General features: G+C 44.5%; 1 protein-coding gene across 1 annotated transcript in view; it reads right to left on the bottom strand.

The window, feature by feature from the left end:
• ALAD (aminolevulinate dehydratase) overlaps positions 1-23,604 on the bottom strand; it is an 870,814-nt gene that overhangs the window by 141,309 nt on the left and 705,901 nt on the right. The window contains 2 exon segments of the mRNA XM_044058183.1: positions 365-452; positions 2,916-2,971. Coding sequence (XP_043914118.1) covers positions 365-452; positions 2,916-2,971 — 144 coding nt within the window.

The following is a 23,604-nucleotide window of genomic DNA, read 5'->3' as shown; positions in this document are numbered from 1 at the left end:
ATGAAGATGAAGGCCTCTAAAGTAAAAAGCAGGGAAGCATACTGCCAAAGCAGAAAGGTTTTTAATCAGTACAAGATACAAATCCACTTCTAGTCTACCTCTGGCAATGAGAGAGATGTATGCAAGCTTTTGGTATGTGGTTCAACATTTTTTATTTACCTCTGAAGCTATATGGCTTTGTTAAAGGCCACATTTCCTCAGAACGACTTATCAAAGCATTCCACTTACATTCAGTATTATCCAGTCCTCACAGCTAGAACTTCTAACTAGCAGGAATCTGATGAAATAGGTGGATGGAAGGATAAAATGTGAAAACATATTCAACTTCCTGTACTTTACAAAGACCTTACTCCATCATGCTTACCACTGCTCTGAGGGCTAGACCTCTGGCACCAGGTGGGAGCTGATAGCAGCGTCTGTCTCCAAATGCTGGCTTGGACTGTGCAGCATCCCTATAAAGAATTAAAACAAGAATTTATTTAAAATATGCATGACGTTAATCAGAAATCCAAACTTCGCCAACCAGCTGCCAAGGCATGGACATCAATTGTCTTTAGAACTGTTAGATCCCATCAATGGCTTCATCTTTACAAAACATGTTTTGGGGATAATGCTGCGTCAGCAACTTCAGTTAACAACAAAACATGGCAAACTAACGCACGGCATGTCACAGTCCACCCTAACATTTACTTGGTGATAAGAAGTCCTAACAGTATTATAAGGAGCTGTGGTTATGCAATTCTAACAATGCTCACACAGAGTGGGATGTTACATCTGCCTAAATGACTACAAACACACAGTAAAGTACAATCACTGTGCAATCACTGTGCACACTATATATTGTAAGATGCGCCACTGAAAGGGAAAATGTTAAAAAAATGGTGAGAATAAACAAGATAACATTCTGAAACATAGAATACATACCTTCTATATTTTCCTTAGAATTTGCAATTCTTAAAACACTACACTATAAAAAAAAAACATACAAAAACTTGTTTTTCATACATCAGAACATGCAGACAGACTATGGGTTGGAGACGGTGGCATTGACAAAAAGGCAGGAGTCAGAGCTGGATGTGGCAGAGTTAAAGATGTTAAGATTTGCACTTGGTGTGACGAGGGTAGACAGGATTAGGAATAAGTATATTAGAGGGTCAGCCCAGGTTGGAAGGTTTGGAGACAAAGGTAGAGAGGCAAGATTACGTTGGTTTGGACATGTGCTGAGGAGGGATGCAGAGTAATATTGGGGAAAAAGATGCCAAGGATAAAGCTGCCAGGTAACAGGAAAAGAGCAAGGCCTAAGATAAGGTTTATGGATGTGGTGGGAGGACAGGTGGGTGGTGTGACAGTAAGATGCAGAGGACAGGAAGAAATGGAAACAGATGATCCGCTGTGGCGACCCCTAACGGGTGCAGCCGAAAGAAGATGATGCAGATGGACCTGACAGAGCTGCATACATGAATTCTACAAAAACAATTACACAGGTATTACACAAGGACAAACATAGCACTAAATGCAAGTATTCTCAAAGAAATGAGCACAGAAAATCCATAAACAGCATTCAGTACAGAGATATAAGACGCTTGACATATATACAGCCAAGCATGACTGCAAACATAAGGGATATCTACTTTAATGGCCCAACAATAACAGTTCAATGCCCACTTCCCCCAAAAAGGGCACACATCATTACAGAAAGCCACTAGCAAAACATGTAGTGCTATCAAACTGCACCCCCTACCAAATATATGCAAAAGGCAGGATGTCTACCATTTACACAATGTGCAGATGTCCCCCTGAGCTCACTCCTGTTTAAGTTTCTCAAAACAGAAATTTTCCTCACTCATCAACAAGCTGGTACAGGAAAACACCAAAATTATCTGTGCTCAGTGACGATATAGTTCTAAGGCATCCATAAGGAGAAAATACAATGCAGTGACCACTTTCTATTGTTACGAAGCCAAAAACCCAAAACATTCTTTCAGAGAAAATAAAAAGCCACAGTGATTACAAACTAATCAGAAATTAGATCCAGTTTACTAATTTTTGTCTTCTGTAGAAATCTTCTCTACCTGCCCTAAACACAGGTGAGCGCACATATACACATGGGAGAGTGGGCAAAAGCGCAGGTATGCATGGATACACACACACACACACACACACACACACACACACACACACACATTCAGTTCCATTTCACAACACTCGAGTGCCAGCTGACTTCATTTCCATCATATATCCAATCCCATTGTACAACAGGAGATGTAATGTACATAAAGGTGGATACTGAATTCCAGTGTCACACCAAAAAATGGCCCACGTCTTGATACAGGCAAAATAGATCACTGAGCAAGCTGCTGGTAATGGTGGCCACAATCAATTTAGAGATGCAACAGCAATACAGCTAAAAGACTAAAGGTAGCAAAACAGAAAGGTCTAAAGGTTGGGCAAACAGCTGTACACACAATTACTACACATACACCTAAGTCTTTGTTGAGGAGGAAAGTAACTATTACCATGCAAATAACACCTGCCTCGGTCATCCAGCAACTTGTGCATTTTTATACATACTACATCCCCTGCAAATCATGGTGAGGCAGCCTTTATCCCCTCCTGCCAGCTAAATTCAAAGGCCTCATTCCACTGAAGCACTCCTGACATCTTATTTGCAATTATCTGACACAATGTCCAGCATCCCCTAACCCTCAACATTGTCTTGTGGTGTGAGTACACGTTTTCCCTCCTGACAATACAGTGTTTATTGTAACAGTCCTGTACATTTATTCTTTACAACTTTTGGTAGCGCCAAAAACAAAAAACATGGATGTGTCTGACCCTACTTTGACAGTGGTTTCCAAATCAATAAAACACATTTTTTCACATTATCCTGAAAAGCAGAAACCCTGCAAACTCACCTGAAAGGTCCATAAAAACAAGATGCAAACTTTGCACTATAGCTCATCACAGAGACCTGTACAGGGAATAAAAAACAGAATTACTGAGAGTTCTTGAATGCACAAATTAAGCAAAACACATCAAGTCTGCCCGTATACTGCAAATAATAACACCAACTCTGGCCATGAAGGCAGGAGGGCTTTGTAGCTCAGGCACCCTACACTATACTGGAACACCCACACCAACGATGTGGTCAGAACAAAGATGATCATGGTCACCAACTATATGTGGGATGGTATTCACTTTAGACCTTATGTCCTCTCCAAAGTGGCAAAGACATGATTTTCTTTCATCTCTTTAATGACAGACACCGAAAGGTGTCCAATTCTGTACTAGTGAAGGCACTTTTCCGAGATAAAATCACACAGGGTTCTCAGTAAATTGTGAGTTGTAAGCCAGGGAAGGTTACAAGGGAGTCCCGAGACATGGCCATTCAAAGCAAGCTGTATGGGTATGGAAGTAAATGAATTTCCTCCTTCAAAGCAGGTGCAACAATCGTCAGCAACCTGTTAAACAAGTCAAAAGCTGGCATCTTTACTCCAAGTGAAGCTCCCCTACACTGAGCCATAAGGCTCTCTTGTGAAGACCCAATATAATGATGTGCCAGGAAATATTCATTATATCCAGCTGCACTGTGGCAGCAGGGTCATGATCTTGTCCACAAAATTTGACTCAGTGGCTGCTGAATCACTGTGGTCGAAGAGAAAACATCCAAGACAAAGAAAAAGGAAAGTGTAAACCCTCTCTCGGCCTTCTACACAGCAGGAAGAGGCTCTAGTGCAGTGTTTTGAGTATAAGCTAGAGCTATTCCAAGAGTTTTACAGAGACTGTTGGATCCCTTAGTATAGAGGTCTTTCTAGGCAATACCTAATAATTCAAAGATTTAGCTCTCCATGATTATCATACAGACTTCTCTCACACACAAACATTTCTGGAAGTCAGTTTGAACTCCAAGAGGTGGTCCTACACTGACAGTTGGGACTGCTTCTGCTGAGCAAACAAAATCATCCTCATTGAAACTTAGCAGGCACAGTTACGGAAGGCAACATTCCTGAGCACTTGGAAACTCATAGGTCTAAAGAGAGACTACTAGTAATTTGAAAGGTCTGGTGACTCAAATGACAGTTGGTGACATTACAAAAAACTTCCATGGTGGCTGTCATTCATTTTACACAGGTTCACAGAAGCACATTCAAAATAAAAATCAGCCCAGAAGACAGCCACCAAGGTGATTTGCTAGGCTTATCTAAAAGAAAAGAGCCTAAACCATACCTTCCAACTCAGCATATTCAAAAGTCTGATGCCTTAGCTAAAGCAAAAATGCACTGCACTCAGAATTACAGTAGAACAAGTGTAAGCCCACTGAAGCAACCCTGGTTAGTGCATCTTTTCAAGAGCCTTCTTGATCTTGGGTCCAGACAGCTTTGCTGTTTTTTCTAGCACATGGTACATAAGGAAGGACTGGAATCCAGACAACTCATACCAATAATAAACTGACAGGTTGTAATGCACCACAGCAGAGAATCTTCTCAACATATTATCTAATACCTCAGACTCCTCATCAGGGAGAGGTTTACTGCTGAACCAAAGAAATCCATAAACATTTGCTCTGAGATGCTTGGAAAGGATGGCACATTCCATTGGGGGCTTAGAAAGAATACATGTATTAATGGAAGCAAGATATGGACACAGTTTGCGAAACTGCTGTCCTTCATTAGAGGCTTCAATGGGAGGGCCCAATTCTTCACTATTCTTTCCTAAGCACTGGATGACATTTCTGGGAAAAGGCAAGGTTGCTACATGCCTGTGTGCGTTTACGTACATGAGTATCATCATTAAATGCAGGTATGCCTCTTTTAGGTCTAAAGTCACAAGCCAAGCATTCTTGCCCAGCATGGGCAGAAGCTGCTGCAAAGTCAACATTTTGAATTTTGGTACATCCAGGATTGTGTTCAGAATAGATAGGTCCAGTATTGGTCTCCAGGCCTTGTCCTTTCTGGGTACCAAGAACAGTAGAGTAAAATCCTTGTCCCTGCTCTTGCTCTGGTACTTGTTGAATGGCCCCCATGTCCATGAGGAATGAGACTTGTTTTTGTGCCTCTGCCCATTAATTTTTTGGCAGATCTGGCCAGCCATTTGCCTTTGGCAAGGTATGGAAATGGAACTTGTAGCCTTGTGACACTACATTTAGAACCCACTTGTCCTGGGTTATAATGTGCCAATTTTGAGAAAAAAGTGCTAATTTTCCCCCCAAGGGTGCTGCCAGGAGATAAGTGCTTGGTGCAGGAGGGGGATGTCACTGGGAGTGTTTCCTGTATGGTTGTGATTTGTCCTCTCCAACTTTGGAGGTAGAAGCACCCCATTGCTTTGACCTGTATGAACCTTGCGCCTGGGATCTGCCTGTAGGGCATCTGGATCTGTCCCTCTGAGGTCTGCGACACAGGAAAGGACCAATTCTTTGTAGGCCAGTGTCTACTAAACCTAGGTGGCTGTACTTGTAAAACATCTGACAGTTTGCAGAGAATTAGCTTTGTCCTCCATTTTCTTTAACACCTCTTCTGCCTTAACACCAAACAAAGTATCATGCTGTAATGGTGCATCTAATAATTTAACTTTGACATGATCAGGCAGATTTTGTTCCTTTAACCAAGCATGCCTCCTAATTACAGAACCCGTAACTGTGGCCCTGCAGGAGGCCTCCAAAGAATCAAAACCACATTGCAAAGTATGCTTTCCAACTTGTTCAGCTGCATGCAATAAATCCTGCATTTCCTTGTTTTCTGCACATTCAGAGTTTAACAACATTTTCTGTTTATGCAATGCCATGACATGTTGCTGATATTTGAGCATATGAAACTGACAGTTTAAGGCCCTTATAGCCAAGGTAGCAGATGTGTAAATCTTTTTTCCCCCATCTATCCAGTGCCCTAGAATCCCTGTCAGAGGGGGTAGGGTTTTTTTTGCAGCGGAAGCCTCAACTCCTTTGGGACCCTGTGAAATAAATAGTTTCTGGGTCTGCAGCAGGGTATTTTTAAAAGGAATTTATGAGAGTCAGGAACCCTGTAATATCTGTCAGGCTTAACAGGTGCTGGAGGTAAGGAGTCAGGGGTCAGACTAGACTCCGAAAACACATCATCTACAATGTGCAACAGGTGGAATGGCTAGAGGCCTGTGTTGATGTAGTAAAAGGAAATGCCTGAGCCTCTTTTTAAATTCTGAAAAATCTTGGCTCTCCCAGTGGAAATGCTCCCTCATGGTATGCAAGGTTTCCCCAAAAGAATAGCCCTCTGGAGGAGAAGCTGAAGGTATAGATTCTTCAGCATCAGAATCCTCATTTGGGGGGGGGGGGTATTCCTGATCAGAAGAGGAATCAGAAGAAATAGAAACCTGATCTGAAGATTCATAGTCAGTGTCTTGCCTAGGCCTCTTATCAGGAGGGGGTTGGGAACCCCTGATCAAGGTAATAAGGTCTTCAGCCATTTTAACATTCTGTTTTTTTAGGCATAGCGGCCTGTGCATGTGGCTCATGCATCGTTTTTTTTAGCTTTAGAAGTTGGCTTTTGCAGCTGTCGTCGGTTTGATATAAAAATGTTGAGGTCTGAATACACCCTCAGAAGTCGGTGCCTGCTCAGCGGCTCAAGACCCATCCGAACGAGATACATCCGTGTGCCCAAAACTTTGAGTATCTCGCGGTGTGCCGGACTCCACATGGGTATCGGTAGGGGCCTGCGACTCAAAAGTAGTGGGTATCAGGGGCTGCAAAAGTGCCTCACTGAGTACCGGCAAACCGGCGACTGGCTTAGGAGAAGCTTCGTCTGTTTTGGACCTCGACTGTCTCTGCCCTTTTCTTTGCGCTTTGTGTACTCCGGTAGTCGGATTGCTATCGGATGACATTTCTGGACAGTTAAATCTGTTTCCAAAATATTTTGAGGCAAAAATATACAGACGCTTAATAGTGCGTTGGTTAAATCTAGCACAAAACTGACAGCCAGGCACATTGTGAACAGGGCCTAGGCAAGGAATACAGTATAAATGGAAATCCTTATGGAGGTATTTGCTTCCCACAAGTAATGCAATTAACTTTTTCTGACATCGGTATGGAGCAAGAAAAAAGTTTCCCCAACGGGGTACTTAGCTTTAGTGAAGACTTCGGTTCTGAACTCGAAAATTTCAAGAGTCGGCTGACCGGCAATTGCGAAATGCCTCTGCTTCAGGCACCGCGCAGCAAGAAAGACTAAAGAAAATGGCGTCGGCTGCTTGTTTTATACCCCTTACGACCTGACATCATGGAAGAGGAGGACAGCAACTGACGCAGGACCCAAGACTTTGGAATTCAGGCAGACTGAGGGCAACCTGCCAGCAGATTACCCCAAATGTAATGAAATACGAAGAACATCCAGTACTGCCTTGGCCAGCACGGAGTCACCAGCAAGATTTTTGGTTTCTCTCCCGATTTTCAGGACGACTTTCTAATTAGTGAGAAGGGGGAAAGGCATATAGAAACTTTCTCTTCCAAGAAGTGCTGAAAGCATCTACTCTCCAAGCTAGAGGGGAGGTCTTGGTGCAGAAGGTCTGTGGTGGTCTGTTCTGGGGGGAGGGAAATAGGTCCACTTGTGGAATGCCCCACCAGTGGACAATGTCTAGGAAGACGGCCCCTGTCCAGCATCCATTTGTGTTGTGAAGAGGATGTCCTGCTTAGGTATGCTTGTTTGTTGTCCTGCAAGGGGATGTAGGATGCCTGCAGGGACAAGTTGTGGCGAGAGGCTAGATCCATATCAGTAAGGTTAGTCTTCACAGGTGGTACGCTTTTGTTCCTCCCGGTCTGTTGAGGTAACACACAACTGTGGTATTGTCTGTAATTTGGAGAACACCTGGTAGTAGCAGGGGACTGAAGGTTTTCAGAGCCAAGGAGGACTGCTGTTATTTCTCTCACATTGATGTGTTTGGCCTTTAATGAAGGGTGTAAAGTTGCTTGAACCCTGTAGGATGCTAACCTGGCTCTCCATCCCGAGTCTGATGCATCTGTATACATAACCTGGGTTGGGTGAGAGCTGCAGGGGAAGGCCCGGGTTGAGCTGGACTTGTTGAATCCACCAGCTGATCTCCGCCTTTAGGCAGGGTAGGAGTGAGATTTCTTGCTCCAGGGGATGCTGGTGTTGGGACCAAATGTTTTTTTGGATACAACTGCAGCTTTCGCATATGCATTCTGGCTAACGGAAGCATAGGGATGGTGGCTGCCATTAGGCCCAGGGTCCTTAGGAATTGCCTTGCAGTTATTACTTGGGTCTGCAGCAGGGCTTTGAAATGGGAGGTCAGGGAGCTGACCTTGTCTTGGGGTAGAAAGGCTTTCATTAAGTCTGCTTTGATTCTGCAACCCAGAAATATCTCATTTTATTCTGGAGTCAGGGAAGACTTTGGGAGGTTGAGGGTGAACCCCAGATTTTGTAGAAGAGACATGGTGAATTGCAGATGGGCTGAAAGGGTTTCTTTGCAATCTGCTAGGATCAGGATGTCGTCTAGGTAGGGATAAATCTGAATTTCCTGTGTTCTACAATGGGCAATGGCAGGAGCTAGACACTTTGTAAACACTCTGGGGGCAGCGGACAAACCAAAGGGCAAGGCAGTAAATTGGAAATGAAAGGAAAGTCCAGAAAAAACGTAAACATTTTCTGTGGGAGGGTAGGATTGGGTATGTGCAAATAGGCTTCTTTTAGGTCCAATGTGGCCATGAAAGCCTTGGTTGGTATGAGAGGGAGGGAGGATTGGGAGCGACAGCATTCTGAAGGTGGGCACCTGTAAGGATAGATTTAAAAAGGAAAGGTCTAGGATAGGTCTCCATGGTCTGTCCTTTTTGGCGACCAGGAACAGTCGAGAGTAGAAGCCTTTTTCCTCCTGTCCTGAGGGGACAGGTTCTATGGTACCCAGGTTCAGAAGGTTAGGACCTGTGGTAAGAGGTCTGATTTCTAGGGGGAAGGGAACACCTCAGGGGTGGCTTTTCTTTCCAGGAGAGGAAGTATCCCTTTTGGATAATGGCCAACACCCATCTGTCTGTGGTGATGGTTTTCCAAAAGGGGAGGCAGTGGGAGAGGCGGGCAGAGAGGTAGAGGGGCAAGGCAGTCACGCATTGTTGGGACCTCCTCTATCTTGAAAAAGCTGCCTAGGAGGAGGCTGTGGGGCAGCTGGCCTGGAAGTGGTTTGTCTTCTGGTACCTCTTCTAGGTCTGAAAGAGGTAGATCCAGCAGAGGTTGGGTTACATCTGACAAATGTGGCCTTGGCAGGGTAGCTCCTGTAATATCTGGGGATGGGGGACACCAACAAATGTTTGATGCCTTGTAATTCCTTGCTCTTTTCTTGCAGGTGTTTGAAAAGATCTGCAACTTGTTTTCCAAAGAGAAAATTGGGGTCCAGGGGGGCATTCAAGATCTTAGACTTAAAGTCTTCTGGTAAGTGAAGTCTAAGCCAGGAATATCTCCTGAGAACAGAGTCAGATGTTGCAGAGCGAGCAAAAGCTTCTGCAGCATCAAAGCTGCATCTGACTGTCTGGCTACCTGGGCAGCCAGAGATAGTTTAGAAGAAATGTCAGCTTTTGTAGGGCAGTCAGGAGTAGTGGCCAGCAAGGTAGAGGCTTGAGAAACCAGGTCCAAAGCATATTTGGTCATATGCGTCTGATAGTTGATGGCTCTAAAAGCCAAAGTGGAAGAGGTATAGACCTTACCAATCCTATCCACAGACTTTCTGTCTTTGTCAGTGGCTAAGAGCGAGGCAGATGGAATGAGTCGGGACTGTTTATCAGGATGGGTGGCAATCACAGCTGGGTCTGCTAGGTGAGGTTTGACTAGGAATTTTTGGTCATCAGGCACCTTGTAGAAGCGGTCGGGCCGCTTAGGGGCAGGTGGCTGAGAATCTGGTGTCTATGATGCACAGGTAAAAGCATCCAAGTATGCAGGTATGACATATGGGATGGCAGAACAAGAGGGGGATTCCACCTGTAAAAATTCAAAATACCTCTTCTGAGTTTCAGACATTTGAGGTGTATCCCATTTGAAATATTCTTTCATTTTGGTGATAGTTTCACCAAATGTAATATCATCTGGAGGACAGTCCCCCCTCAGTAGATTCTTCATCTGGTGGGTAGTACTCCTGAGGTGAAGTAATTTGGGAGGTGTAAGAAATGGATTCTTTAGAGGAGGAGTAATAGGCATCTTGCTCTTCTTCCCTGTCCTGAGAGGCCAGAGGAGGGAGAGAAGAGGCAGAAGCAGGTTTAGGGCTCAGTAGTGGGGGATGAGGCTGAAGGCCTAAGGGGCATAAAGGCCTACATCAAGGAAGACGTGAAGGACTGCCAGTCAGGTAGGCCTTCTTTGGTCGAGGTCGTACGTTTGTTTTTTAGTTTCTTTTTGGTAGGTGTAGACTTAGGCTTGGTGTCGGATGACAGTAACAGTAGTAGTGTCCGAAGGAGGGATCTGGTCAGAGGATCCAAGTCTGGTTCCCCCTAGACATCTGCAGTAGTTGGGGTCTGAGTTGGCTCTGGGGACATGCGGGCTTGTCAACTGAGAAACTGCTTCTTCAAAGGTCGCTGCTGAACTTGACAGATCTGCTGGGCGTCCCTCAACTCCTAAATTGGAAGTTGGTGGCATGTCCTGTAGCAGAGCAGCAGAGGTAGAGGGTCTGGGAAACAGCCTCCTTACGCAGAGATTCTATCGAGGCCTCTGAGGCGGGATCCATCCTAAGGGCCAACCATTTAAGTCGTTGGTTCTCCAAGTAAAGATTAAGAGCTGCTAGATGAATGCGAAGGGTCTTCGGTACAAGGAACTGGGAAATGAAGCAGAAGTTGTGATCGTGCTCCCGGCCTAAGCAAAAAATGCAGCGGTCATGCTAGTCTTTATGGGATATCTGGGCCTGCATTGGCATTTACCCTTTTTTGCCGACATGGGCTATGAGTTGCTACAACAAACCAAGCTTTAGGAAGTTAATTAGAAGAAAAAACCCCAACAGGGTACTTGGCTTTTTAGATGTTTGCGTTGAAGGACGTCTGTCTGCACCTGAAAAGTTCTGAGGTCTGTGCGTGCAGATGTCACATTTAAGGCCCCTGGTTTATGGCCCTGTGTGTGACGTCCCACACAGTGGCAACAGCAAAGCTGAAGCTTTTGTATAGGAGCCGACAGGGTCTATATCACACAGTTGAAGTATGACAACTTCGAATTCTACATGATTGAGACCATATGCTCAAAGTTGTCATACTTCGAATACACAACTTACCTGACACTTGTAAGCAGGCGGGCAAGCCCCCCTGCACCCCCCACTCTTTAAATATACCAACTCCGAGCCGTGCTACAATGCAGTAAAGGGAAAGAGGACCCCCCCCCCTGCTTACAACCCTTTATTTCGCCCCCCCCCTTTTACATAGTCGAAGTTTTGTAAGTTTTTTAAGTTTGAACATATGGTGTTCAAACTTACAAAACTTTGACTATGTGATCTAGATCCAAGCAGACATACGGGTCACCTAAGGTGGGAAATTCCACAAAGTACAGTTGTGTACATTTACCATAAATGTAGATGTTAGAGTGTTTTCACTTGTTGCAGTCCTAATAAATGGGTTATCCGGCTCCTGGTAGACCTTGATCGGCCAGAATACCAAAGGTAAGTAAATATGACGTCGGCTGTCGTCGGTTGTAAAGGACGTCCGATACAAAAGGAGAAGCCAACGTCACTTCCTCAGTCTTTCTTGCCATAACAGTCAGAAGCTCCCAAAAAACAAGGCTTAAACCAAAAGTAATTTTGGCAAATACCAAATTTAGCCTGTACCTTAGGAAAAGAGAACAGAAGACCAAAAGGGGGAAGGAGGGAGGGAAACCTGGACTGCAACAGTGAATACACTCAAACATCTACATTTATGGTAAGTGCACACAACTGCACTAGGTTCGTGTTTCACTATTTCAGTCCTAACCAATGGGTTGATTACCAAAGCCCAGATAAAAGGGAGGAGGAACCAACAGCATCAAGGATTGGAAATTATGCCCTGCAGAACAGCAGTGGCAAACCTGCCCTGGCTCTAGAAAACAAAGGCAAATTATAATGCTTTGTGAAAATGTGAACAGAAGACCATGTGGCAGCCTCCAAAATGTCTTTAGTAGGGGACACCCCTTAAAAAGGCTGCAGAAGTGGAAGCTGTTCTAGTTGAGTGGGTCCTAACCCCATGAGGAGGAACTCTGCCATGAAAGGAGTAACAAAAAGTGATATAATGTGCAGTCCATTTAGAAATAGTTTGCTTAGAAATAGCCTTGCCCTGGGCTCCAGGGGCAAAACTGACCAATAACTGTGCTGATTTCCGAAGGTCTTTAGTCCTGTCCAGGTACAACCTGAGCTGCCTGTGCACATCGAGAATGTAGGATCCTTTCACCTCTATTTTGAGGATTAGGAAAGAAAATAGGAAGGTGTATGGACTGATTAAGAGTCAGGCTACAAACCACATTAGGCATAAAGGAGGGGTTGGTTCTCAGAGACCCCATCTGCATGGAATATAAGAAAGGGCCCACAGCCAAAGCTTGCAGCTCCGAAACCCTCCTTGCTGAAGTTATAGCCAAGAGGAAGGCAGTCTTCCAAGAGAGAAACTTTACATCTGCATTGGCAGCTGGCTCAAAAGGAGGAAGAGTGAGTTTCTCTAAAACAAAATTAAGATCCCAGGCTGCAGTAGGTGCCCTTCTAGGAGGTTTTAAGTTGCAAGCACCTCTGAGAAACATTTTCATTAGGGGATGAGAGAAAATAGGTTGTTCAAAAGAACAATGAGCAGAAATGGCTGAAGCATGGATCTTGATAGAGGAAAAAGAAAAGCCACCCTGAAGCAAATCAGCCAGGTATTCCAGGATCAGAGAAAGGGTAGGCTGAGAAGATTCCCCTCTAGCCTACATCCAAATGAGAGAATCTTTCCCCATTTGCCAGCATAGGACTTCCTAGTGCTAGGCCTCCTGGCCTCCCTCAGCACGTCAACCACCTGCTGGGGAAAGGGAAGAAGAAAAGGGAGGAGTCATACAATGAGCCATGCTGCCAAATGTAGAGACTGAAGATGTGGATGTAGAAAGTTTCCCCCTTCCTGAACCAAAAGATTTGGCTTCAGAGGAAGATGCCAAGGAGGAAGTTGGGAGAGACTGCGAAGCAGTGGATACCAATGCTGTATGGGCCAGTCCGGAGCTATGAGAATAGTCCTTGGTCGTTCGTCCCTGATCTTCAGTAATACTCCGGAAAGAGGAGGAAGAGGAGGGAAGGCATAAACTAACAGCAGCGTCCAAGGGAAGGACAGAGCATCCACTCTCCAGGCTCTGCTGTGATGGGGTCTAGTGCAAAAAAGAGGTAAAAGATGGTTGTCTGGGGAGGAGAAGAGATCCACCTGCGGTGTGCCACAACGTTGAATGATGCTGCAAAAGACTGCTCTGTTCAGCTGCCACTCGTGAGGATCCAGGATTTGTCTGCTCAACTGGTCTGCCAAAACATTGAGCCTTCCTGGAAATTGAGCTAGGAGATGCAGGCCCAGGGATGCTACTATGGACCAACGATTCATGCTCTGCCTGCACAGGGGGTAAGAATGAGTCCCTCCCTGCTTATTGGATGTACCACATGACTGTGGTGTTGTCTGTTCTGATTAGCAGGGTCCCTGGAGAAAGAAGATGCTTGAAAGCTAGTAAGGCCTGCTGAACTATCAGCTCCTTTAGATTTATGGGCAGGTGCATCTGATGGGCATTCCAATGTCCCTGTAGGCATCTGCCATGCAGGTGTGCTCCCCAGGCGTAATCCGATGCATCTGTGGTAAGAACTTGAGTGGCAGGAGGTGGGCAAAAAGGCATGCCTTTGTTTTGTAGACAGGCTGTTGCCCACCATAGAAACTCTGCAGACATGGAAGCAGAGGAATCATATTCAGGTCCTGTGTGTTGACACCAAGTGTTGTTGAGGTACCATTTCAATTTCCTTATATGCAGTCTTGCATATGGAATCATGAGACTGCAAGAGGCCATATATCCCAGACCTTGCAGGTATTTCCTTGCAGGGAGCTGGGACAGGCTTGCCAAGTTCTTGAAGTAAACTGAGCGAGTTGTCTGCTTCTCCTGGGTGATGTGCATCATCTGGGCAGCTATGTTCAGACTTGCTCCCAAGAATGTTATCTCCTTGGATAGCACCATTTTTGATTTTTCCACGTTGAGTGTGTAACCCAGGGAAGAGAGATGTGTCTTTATGAATTCTAGATCCTTTAACAGCTGTTCCTGAGAATTTGCTTGAATCAGTCATCCAAGTATGGATAAATCTGAATTTTCTTCTGCCTGCAAAAAGCAATGACTGGAGCCAGGCAGTACAGAGAATTGATCATGTTGCTTGCCCACCCTGAAACGAAGGTATTGCCTGCAACTTTCCCAGCCAGGAATCCTTTTCTAACATTGGCAGCAAATGATGCAGAGTGAGCATTTTGAACTTTGGAATTACCAAGAAAGAGTTCAGAATGGACAGATCTAGGATAAGACGCCAGCTGCCCTCTTTTTTTTGGAACTAGGAAAAGTCTGGAATAGAAACCCTGGCCTACCTGTTGAGCAGGAACTAATCTGATTGCTCCCAGAAGAAAGACAATTTGTTTTTTTACTTCTGTCCCTTGGTTTGGAGGAGCGTCCAGGAATCCTTTGGGAACTGGAAAGGTGTGGAAAGAACTTGTGGCCTAGGGATACAGTTCTGAGTATCCACCTGTCGTCCGTGATAGTGGCCCAGACATTTGCAAAAAGGGCCAACCTTCCCCCCTAAAGGACTCACCAGGCAGGCAAGAACAGGCAGAAGTTGGATAAAGTCATTGAGTGTTTTGACTGAGATGGAGGCTTAGAACTTCCAGCCTTGGAAGTGGAAGCCTACCAACGCTTAGACCTTTGAGGAGTAGCCACCTGCCCCTAGAAGATTTGTAACCTCTAGTCCTTGAACGTTCCTGTCTGCTGGTATCAGGAAACGTCCAACTCTTAGAAGGGTAATTCCTGCTAAAGCGAGGAGGTTGAACTTGCAGAAAATCCTTAACAGTTTGCATAGACTCGGCCTTATCCTCCATCTTCTTGAGCACTTCCTCTGCTTTGCTGCCAAAAAGACTGTCCTTAAGCAAAGGTACATCTAATACTTAGCCTTCACAGGCTCTGGAAGGGGCTGTTCCCTGAGCCAAGCAGGTCTAACAGATCCAGTAGCTGTAGCCCTGCAGGAGGCTTCTAGAATGTCAAAACCACAATGTAAAGAATGTTTATCGACAAGACTGGCAGAATTCAGCAAATCCTGCATATCCTTACTCTGCCAAAAGAGGCACACTTGCTATCCTACACTTAATAGCCTCCAAAGTGTGCTACTGGTACTTCAGCATATGAAAAAGACAATTAGTAGACCTAATAGCAAGAGTGGCAGAGGTATAAACTTTTTTACCCCACCTATCTAGGTTCCTAGAGTCCTTGTCAGAAGGAACAGGATTTTTAGTAACAGTGGCCTTAACTCCTTTAGGGCCTTGAGAAATAATCTCAGGATGAGCCAGCGGATTCCTGAAAAGAAAGATGAGAATCAGGGGCCCTATAGTACCGGTCAAGTTTCCTTGGAGCAGGAGGAACCGAATTTGGAGTACAGGAATTTTCCAGGAAAACATCAACCACTTCCAACATTGGGGGATTAGCCAGAGGCTTATGCGGAGGCAAATCCAAAAACTCCCTAATCCTTTTCTTAGACAGGGGATAGCCCTGACTTTCCCATTTAAAATGCTCCCTGAGAGTATTCAAAGCATCACCAAAAGAGAAATCCTCTGGGGGAGAAGCAGAAGGGATGGACTCCTCTGCATCTGAATCCTCAAAAGGAGAAAAAGCCTGAGACACTTCCTCTTCAGCAGAAACGCTAGAAGAATCAGAACCAGAAAAAGAAAGCCTCAGGAGAAACATCCCTGCTCCTTTTAGGAGGAGGAAGCTGTGAACCTCTAATAAGAGTCAAAAGATGATTAGCCATTTTAACCATCTGGGACGGAGGGGAACAAGAAGAAACTGGAGCTTGCTTTTTCACAGGCTTACGACTGGAAGATTTACCTGCAAGACTAAAGGACTCGGGAGGGCTGGCAACCGCCAAAGTTGCAGTAGAGGTAGTCGGTAAGAGCTTGCTGTCTGAACGAAGAATGAAGGCCTCGGACACCGGCGTCAGCTTAGTGGCTCCAGATCCAGTTGAAGAGGCGACAGGCGAGAGGTCAGAAGGCAAAATGAAGGCCGGAGGCCTGGGGAACTCTGAAATGGTCTCAATAAAGGCCTGCGGTTGAAAATCCGTGGACTGCAGGGGCTGCAAAGGCACCTCACTGGTTACCGCATGACTGACTACCATCCTAACATCATCAGAGGACTTAATCTTCTGAAGCCTGTCACGGTCCTTATCCTTACGTTTCATGGGTATATCAGAAGCCTGAAGCCCAGCGGACGCCATGCCAACAAACTTAGGCCAAACTCCAAAATGTTTAGCTAAAAGTTTAGCCCGACAATGAATAGTACACGGATTAAAGGAGGCACAGAGATCACAATTAGTAACGTTGTGGTCAAGGCCAAAACAAATACAATGGGAATGAAAATCTCTATGGGGAATCTGCTTTCCACAGGTAAGACTATTAACCTTTTCTGACATTCATTAAGGCAAGAAAAGAGGATCCCCAACAGGGTACGTAGCTGTAGCAGACTTCAACTTTGTAGTTGGAAATGAAAAAAGGTAAACTGCTGACCAGCACTCGTGCAAAAAATGCTTCTGCTTCGGGCTCCGCGGCAAGAAAGACTGAGGAAGTGACGTATGCTGCCTCCTTTTGTATCGAACGTTTTGACATCCTTTACACAAACAGCCGACGTCATATTTACTTATCTTTGGTATTCTGGCCAATCGAGGGCTACTGGAAGCTGGATAACCCATTGGTTAGGACTGCAACAGTGAAACACGAACATAAAGAATATTGCAACACAGGAATAGGACATCTACAGTTTCCTTTGTCCATGACCTTTCTTTAAAGTTCATTACGTATACTCATCTCCAAAATGACCTTCAGTAGATCTAAGGAACCCCCACCTCCCATGCATTCAAAAAAAGGCATCTGGTCAATTTACTACACTACCATGCTAGCTATCTGTTTTGGTACAGTTCCATTGCAGTCTCTATCCAGAGATCTGAAGCTTTTGTAGGCACTTCATATGGTACACGAGCTCTGCACTCTGCCTTACCATGCAGGAATCCACATTAACTACCCCCCCAGTATTTGCCCACCACCATATCACAGTAATGACGTTCTTCGCTACCTACACTTAAGATATGCCCTACTGAAGAAGCACAAAAATAATTCCCTCTAACAATGCAATCAATACTCCCTTGAACTTTTCCAAGATATAAAATCCTGACAAAGGGGCCTTGTTTAATAAATATAGAACAGTTGGCATTGCATGTTTTCAAGTAGTTTAATATAGACTTCCCCTATGAATAACAATCATTTGTAAACCAGTTACTTAAACTAATTTATTTTAAATTTGTTAACTGGGTAGAGTCCAGCTGGGCAAGTAGCCTGTTTTCAGAGGAGACCCCGGGAGAAAATCTCCATAACAATAGTACAAAAAGATTACAAAATGTTTTAAAAGATGTACAAACATATACAGAAAGTTTGACAGTTGCCAATAATCACAATTTACAAAAAGGGAAATGTAAGAGAAAATATTACATTTCCTAAGCCTTACAGACCGTAATATGAAACATTAGATATACAACTAAAAACCACTGTGGTATTCGTTTTGTAGAAGACAAGAAGATAGAATAGAAAATATTTGATGGAAGGCATGAAAAACTAGCCAGGAGTATTACAGGAGCATAGCCATTGTTGAGTAAGGTATTCCTTTGAGTTTTTTAAGCTATGACTGTGTTTAAGATATTCTGGGGTAATAGGTTCCACTGTTTGGCTACTTTGAAGGAGAAAAGAGAGTCAAAGTAATTATGGGATGTTGTTACCTTGAGTACAAGTTTATCGGATGATCCAAGGGTCCTGGGGTTGGTATTTAGTTCCAATAGGTTGGAGTGTGCCGGGCAGTTTTCAGGTTTGTGGATAACAGAGTGGGCAGTGGTAGCTGATTGAGCAATAACAGATTGGGTACATCAGCAACAAATTTTGCTATTTTGTTATAGCAGGAATCAAGTAGATTTAAAATCAGACTTGTGCAGGTTAGTGAAAAGTTGAGAACAGTATAGAAGAGTATGAGGTGGGATCTGGCTGTGGCTAGCTCTGGCATTTTCATTAAGGTAAGGTTTGGCCCTATATAATGCACCAAGTTTGATGTGAACTTTCTTAATTGTGAGTGATATGGGTTTACTGAATGTTAGGTTGTTGTCAATTGTGACACCAAGTAGTTTTGTTTGGTTAACTGGTTCTATTATAGTGCCATTAGTGGAGTAGATGGAGAGAGGAGGTGGTTTTGCTTTGGATTTCTTGTTAGAGAATATCATTACTTTTGTTTTGTTTGGGTTCAGGATGACAAAGTTCATTTAGGTAATTTTCAATATCTAGAAAGGACTTTTGCAGTTTTATCTTTGAGTTCTTGGGGTGTGGGAGCAGAGCAAATAGGAGTAGCATCGTCAGCGTATTGAATGACAGAAGTAGATTTAGTGGCAGTGTTTAGACTATTTGTGAATATAATAAAAAGGAGAGGGCCAAGGATGGAACCCCGAGGAACCCCAACGGAGAATGGGAGGAGTGTAGAGAGTTTATCTCATTAGTTGCCTGTTGTTGATTAGTAAGAGAAAGAACCAATTGAGTGCTGTAGAGCTGAGGTTGAAGGAGGATAGAGTGTTGAGTAGTAGTTGGTGGGATATTGTATCAAAAACTTTGGACATATCAAAGAATATGTGACTACTTGTCCATTATTTTTAAGGAGGCTGATGTAGTTAGTGAACTGAGAAGTGAAAGTTAAGCATTTAGCATTACATTGGACCTTTAAGGGCTCTTGGTAACCTTTAGTACTGTGTGTAGCAGAACATTAGGGACAGCTAGACACCTAGAAATTTTTCAGTTTCCATGATGATACTGTTCTGCTTCAGCTTAAGTTTTTCTCTTCACACTTTTCCAGTATCCTGAGAATACACAATGCAAGCAACCCTGATAAGGATGTCAGTACAGGAGCGGTTAGCCACAGACTGCTGCTTCTTTGGAGGGAATGGAAAGACTGTCTGAGTACTCCTGGTCTTTGCAGTGGGATGGTGACAGCCATCCCTTCCTGCAGCAAGGACTGGTCCATTCTGGTCATAATTCTGTAGTCAGAGACCACATTTACAAGCAGAAACAACCCTGAAGTCTTTCTTGGCTAGGCTCTGGGGTCAGAGCGAGTTTGTCCATCTCCTTTAAAGAGTGGTCCAAGATCACTCGCAGCAAGTTAAGTAAAGGGTAAAATATCCAGAGGTTACAAAATCCCATTAATCACGTATCACGTATCATGGAATAGGCCAAAAGTGAGGAATAAATCTTGACAGTTGAGAGCTATGGGCAGGGATAATGTGCTTGATTTGTTAGCTACATCTGTTGTGGTAGAATCTAGTTGCGTCTCAAGTTTTTAAGGTTTCAATTGAGCCCATAAGCTGCCTCCCAGATGAAAAGGGCTTTTTTGGTGGCCTGCATGGGAGAAGAAATGCAGTACACATTTTGCAGATGCCTGCAGTATGACCTGATGCACAGCAGCAAACTTGGTCAGCACCAAACTCTGGACCCATTTCAGTGTTGGCAGGGCTACAGAAGCCTCATTTACAAAGTCTTTTGATGATTTAACTAGTCTACAGGGCCACTTTACAAGAAGCTTTAGTGTCTTGAAAACCCTTTCAGGGGTAAGGGATGTGAAGGGCCTAGTTTGGCATCAAAGTCCATTCATTCTTTTCCACTCTCCTCATCCTGTATCCACCATTTCTTCTTGCTGTTGAACCACCTCTGTTTCTGCCTTTATTCTCTAGCTCTTTACTACTCATGTCCATCTCCTTCAATTCTTACTGCCACCAGTCCTGCAGAATTCCATTCCTGTGACTTTCCCTAACATTTTCATTTCCATGTGTGCTCCTCAGGCCTTGCCTCTTATACTGCTTCCTCCTCCAGCTAACTAGTATTCCAATCACCTTCCACTTGGTCTACAAACGTCAACTTCTTCCCTACAGTTGTACACCACTAGCTTCCCAGTTTTGCATTTTACACATTTCTGTTGGCCCTTCAGTATAACTAGGGAGTGTTCAGAAGGGATAGCTATGGGGGTTGGATAAAATGAAAATGGAGTTTAAAATACAGTAGAATAAAAACGAAAATGGAGTTTACACTGGTAGAGTTTTTAGTAGTATATAGAACAGAAATTGCAGTTAAAAAAGGGAAAATTAGTACGGCATATGAAATACTGGATGATAACTACAGCAATCTGAGGAGGTTAGAAAGGATTGGGAAGAGATTTGATAAACGATTCACAATGTGGGGGATGTATGCCTCCCACAAATGCAACAAAGTCTCAAGATTTAGAATATTTGCTTGGAAGTGTTTGTGAAGGTATTTTTATACCCCAAATAGTTAAGTTTTCCTCGGGTAGAGGTGTGATGGGGAAGAAAGAGGCAATTGGGAACATATTTTTGGGGAGTGTAATGAGCTGACAGACTTAAATTTCCTGCAAACTACTCTCAGAAATACTAGGTGAGCAAATTAGTGTAAATAAAGAATGATTTTTTTTTTTGAGCTGATGCACAAATCGGAATTGCCTATCTTGGCGAGTTTAATTCTGGTGGCTCCCAAAAAAAGCAATTACTAGAAAATGGAAATCAAAGTCAAAACCAAGTGTACTAGAAGTAATGAATACAGTAAAAGATAAAACTGTGGAAAATGAGAAGTTATGTACCTACCATAATGTTCCATGTTAGTTGTCTTCTCTCGCCTTCTTTCTTGCTGGATGGGTTCGGAGCCGAACTTCGGCTCCGACTTGGCCTATACTAAAGCTCGAGAGCTAATTTTACCGGCTCGAGGCAACCCTATATCCCATGATGCTAGGCGGTAACTGCCCAGATCTCGTTTGGTAGCTAAGAAACCATAGCTAATTCAGTCTCATCTCTGAGGTGGAGGAGGAGAAAGAAGAACTCTCCAAATATCACTACCTGAAGCTGTATCTACCCCACGACCAACTGTCTGAGCTAGGAATAGTGCAAGATAAGGTCCCCTGTAAGAAGGGGAAAAACCTCTCGGTCTGTCCAGGCTAGGGGGATGGTGGGCGGGACGCAAGAAAGAAGGCGAGAGAAGACAACTAACATGGAACGTTATGGTAGGTACATAACTTCTCAATGTTGTCAATCTCGCCTTCATTCTTGCTGGATGGGACCGCGTCCCTAGCACCTTTATCCTGGGTGGCTCATTGGAACAGACTCTTGAGAACGGTGGAACTAAAATTTGCCCTGTTTCTGGAGGCCATGTCCAATTTGTAATGTGTAACAAAAGTATGAGGAGAGGCCCATGTGGCAGCCGCACAGATAGTGTCTATTGGTAATCTAGCTTGAAAGGCTGTAGATGTAGCCAACGCTCTGGTTGAATGGGCTCTTGACCTAGAAGGCAATTCTTTACCTCTGAGTTGATAAATACAGGTAATCACAGAAAACAGCCACCTAGACAGGGTTACTTTAGATACCGAAGACCCTTTTTACTCTCAGCATAAGATAAAAAGAGTTGATCAGATTTCCTGAATTGTTTAGTTCTGTCCAGATAGAAGCGGAACTGACTATGAACGTCCAGACAATGTAGTTTTTGCTCCACCCTGTTTGAATAATTAGGAAAGAAAACTGGAAGATCAATAGATTGATTTAAATTTGTCTGAGAAGCCACCTTGGGTAAAAAAGACGGGTTAGTTCTTAGAGAAACCCTGTCTTTGTGGAACACTAAATAAGGAAGGCGAATGCAGAGGGCATGAAGTTCAGATACTCTCCTAGCAGACGTAATGGCGACTAGGAATAGTGTCTTCCAGGAAAGTAACTTCAAGGAACAGGAGGCCGCAGGTTCAAAGGGAGGGAGAATCAAGGATGCTAAAACTAAGTTTAAATCCCACTGTGGTGGGGGGTCTTTGATCGGAGGCCTGAGTAAAAAGATACCTCTGAGGAATGCCTTGCAAAGCTTATGGGACATGATGTTGGAGTCCGAAAAGCCTATGTGAAAACTTGAGATGGTTGCTAGCTGAACTTTTACTGTGGAGGAAGAAGATCCTGAGTGAAAGATTTCGGCTAGGAAATCCAAGACCGAGTGTATTGGAGCAGTGAAGGGATCTATGTTCCTAGCCTTTGCCCAAAAGGAAAAGCGTTGCCATTAACTAGCATAGATCCTTCTGGTGGAAGACTTAAGGGAAGCTACGATAATATCGCGGACAGAATTTGAAATCATTGGAAGCCTGGCTAGGGACGGAAGTGGAGCAACCAAGCTGTGAGGTTGAGAGATTGGAGGGATTGGTGCAGCTGCCCTGATTGATGGGCCAAAAGATCTGGCATTGGATCCAGATGCCAAGACTGCTTCAAAAGATAGCGATGCAGGAAAGGGAACCATATCTGTCGAGGCCAATAAGGGGCAATGAGGATCATCTTGGCCCTCAAGGCGGTAGCTTTCTGAATTGTTTGTGTGATTAACGGAAAGGGGGGAAAGGCGTAAAAAAATCCCCGAGGCCAATCGTGGACTAGAGCGTCTCTGAGGGGATGGCCTGGAAGGGGAAAGAGAGTGAAGTCGAGGCACTTGCTGTTTTGTGGTGTTGCAAAAAGATCGCAGCAAGGAAACCCCCACCTCCGAAATATTTTGTCAGTCACCGATTGCTTGAGAGACCACTCGTGAGGCATGAGAACAGCTCTGCTCAGCCTGTCCGCTATGACGTTGGACTTCCCGGGGATGTCCGTTGCTATCAGAAACAGCTGAGAAGAGATCGCCCATTGCCAGAGTCTGAGTGCTTCGACACAGGGGATATGACCTGGTTCCGCCCTGCTTGTTGATGTACCATACTACGGACATATTGTCCGTCTGAATTGCAATCGTCCCCAGGGGAAGAGAGTCTTGAAGGGCTTGCAACGTCAAAAGCACTGCTCTCATCTCCAGGACGTTTATGTGCAAGTGGCATTCGAAAGGTTGCCATGTGCCATGGACAGTCCTGCCCTGAAAATGCCCCCCCCCCACCCAATCAGGGAGGCATCCGTTGTGACTGTGGCGACCGGGGGGGGGGGGGTCTGCCTTGATGGACTTGAGGGGAGACCATCCATCAAGATAGATGTTTTCTGCAAGATAGAGTTATTAGGATCTTGTGTGTCATAGGGAGCTGTTGGAAGGACCACTGGGAGAAAAGCATCCATTGAAGAAGCCGCATGTAAAAGCGGGCAAGGGGAAGGAGCATGATGGCTGCCGCCATGAGACCTAACACCTTCAGAACATACCTGGCCTGAACTTTGTTGTTCTGAAGGACGTGAACATGACTTTGAATATCTAAGACCCTCTGCTCTGTTAACTTTGCTGAGAGCTGAACGGTGTCCAAGGTGGCCCCTATGAAGGTAATAGACTGACAAGGCGACAAGGTAGACTTTTCGAAATTGAGAGAGATACCTAGCTCTTTGCAAATGTGGATGGTGTAGTCTCTG

The sequence above is a fragment of the Protopterus annectens genome, chromosome 16.part0, assembly GCF_019279795.1.
Source record: "Protopterus annectens isolate FY-2018-M chromosome 16.part0, PAN1.0, whole genome shotgun sequence".
Taxonomy (NCBI): Eukaryota; Metazoa; Chordata; order Ceratodontiformes; family Protopteridae; genus Protopterus; species Protopterus annectens.
This window is presented reverse-complemented; position numbering and strand designations above follow the sequence as displayed.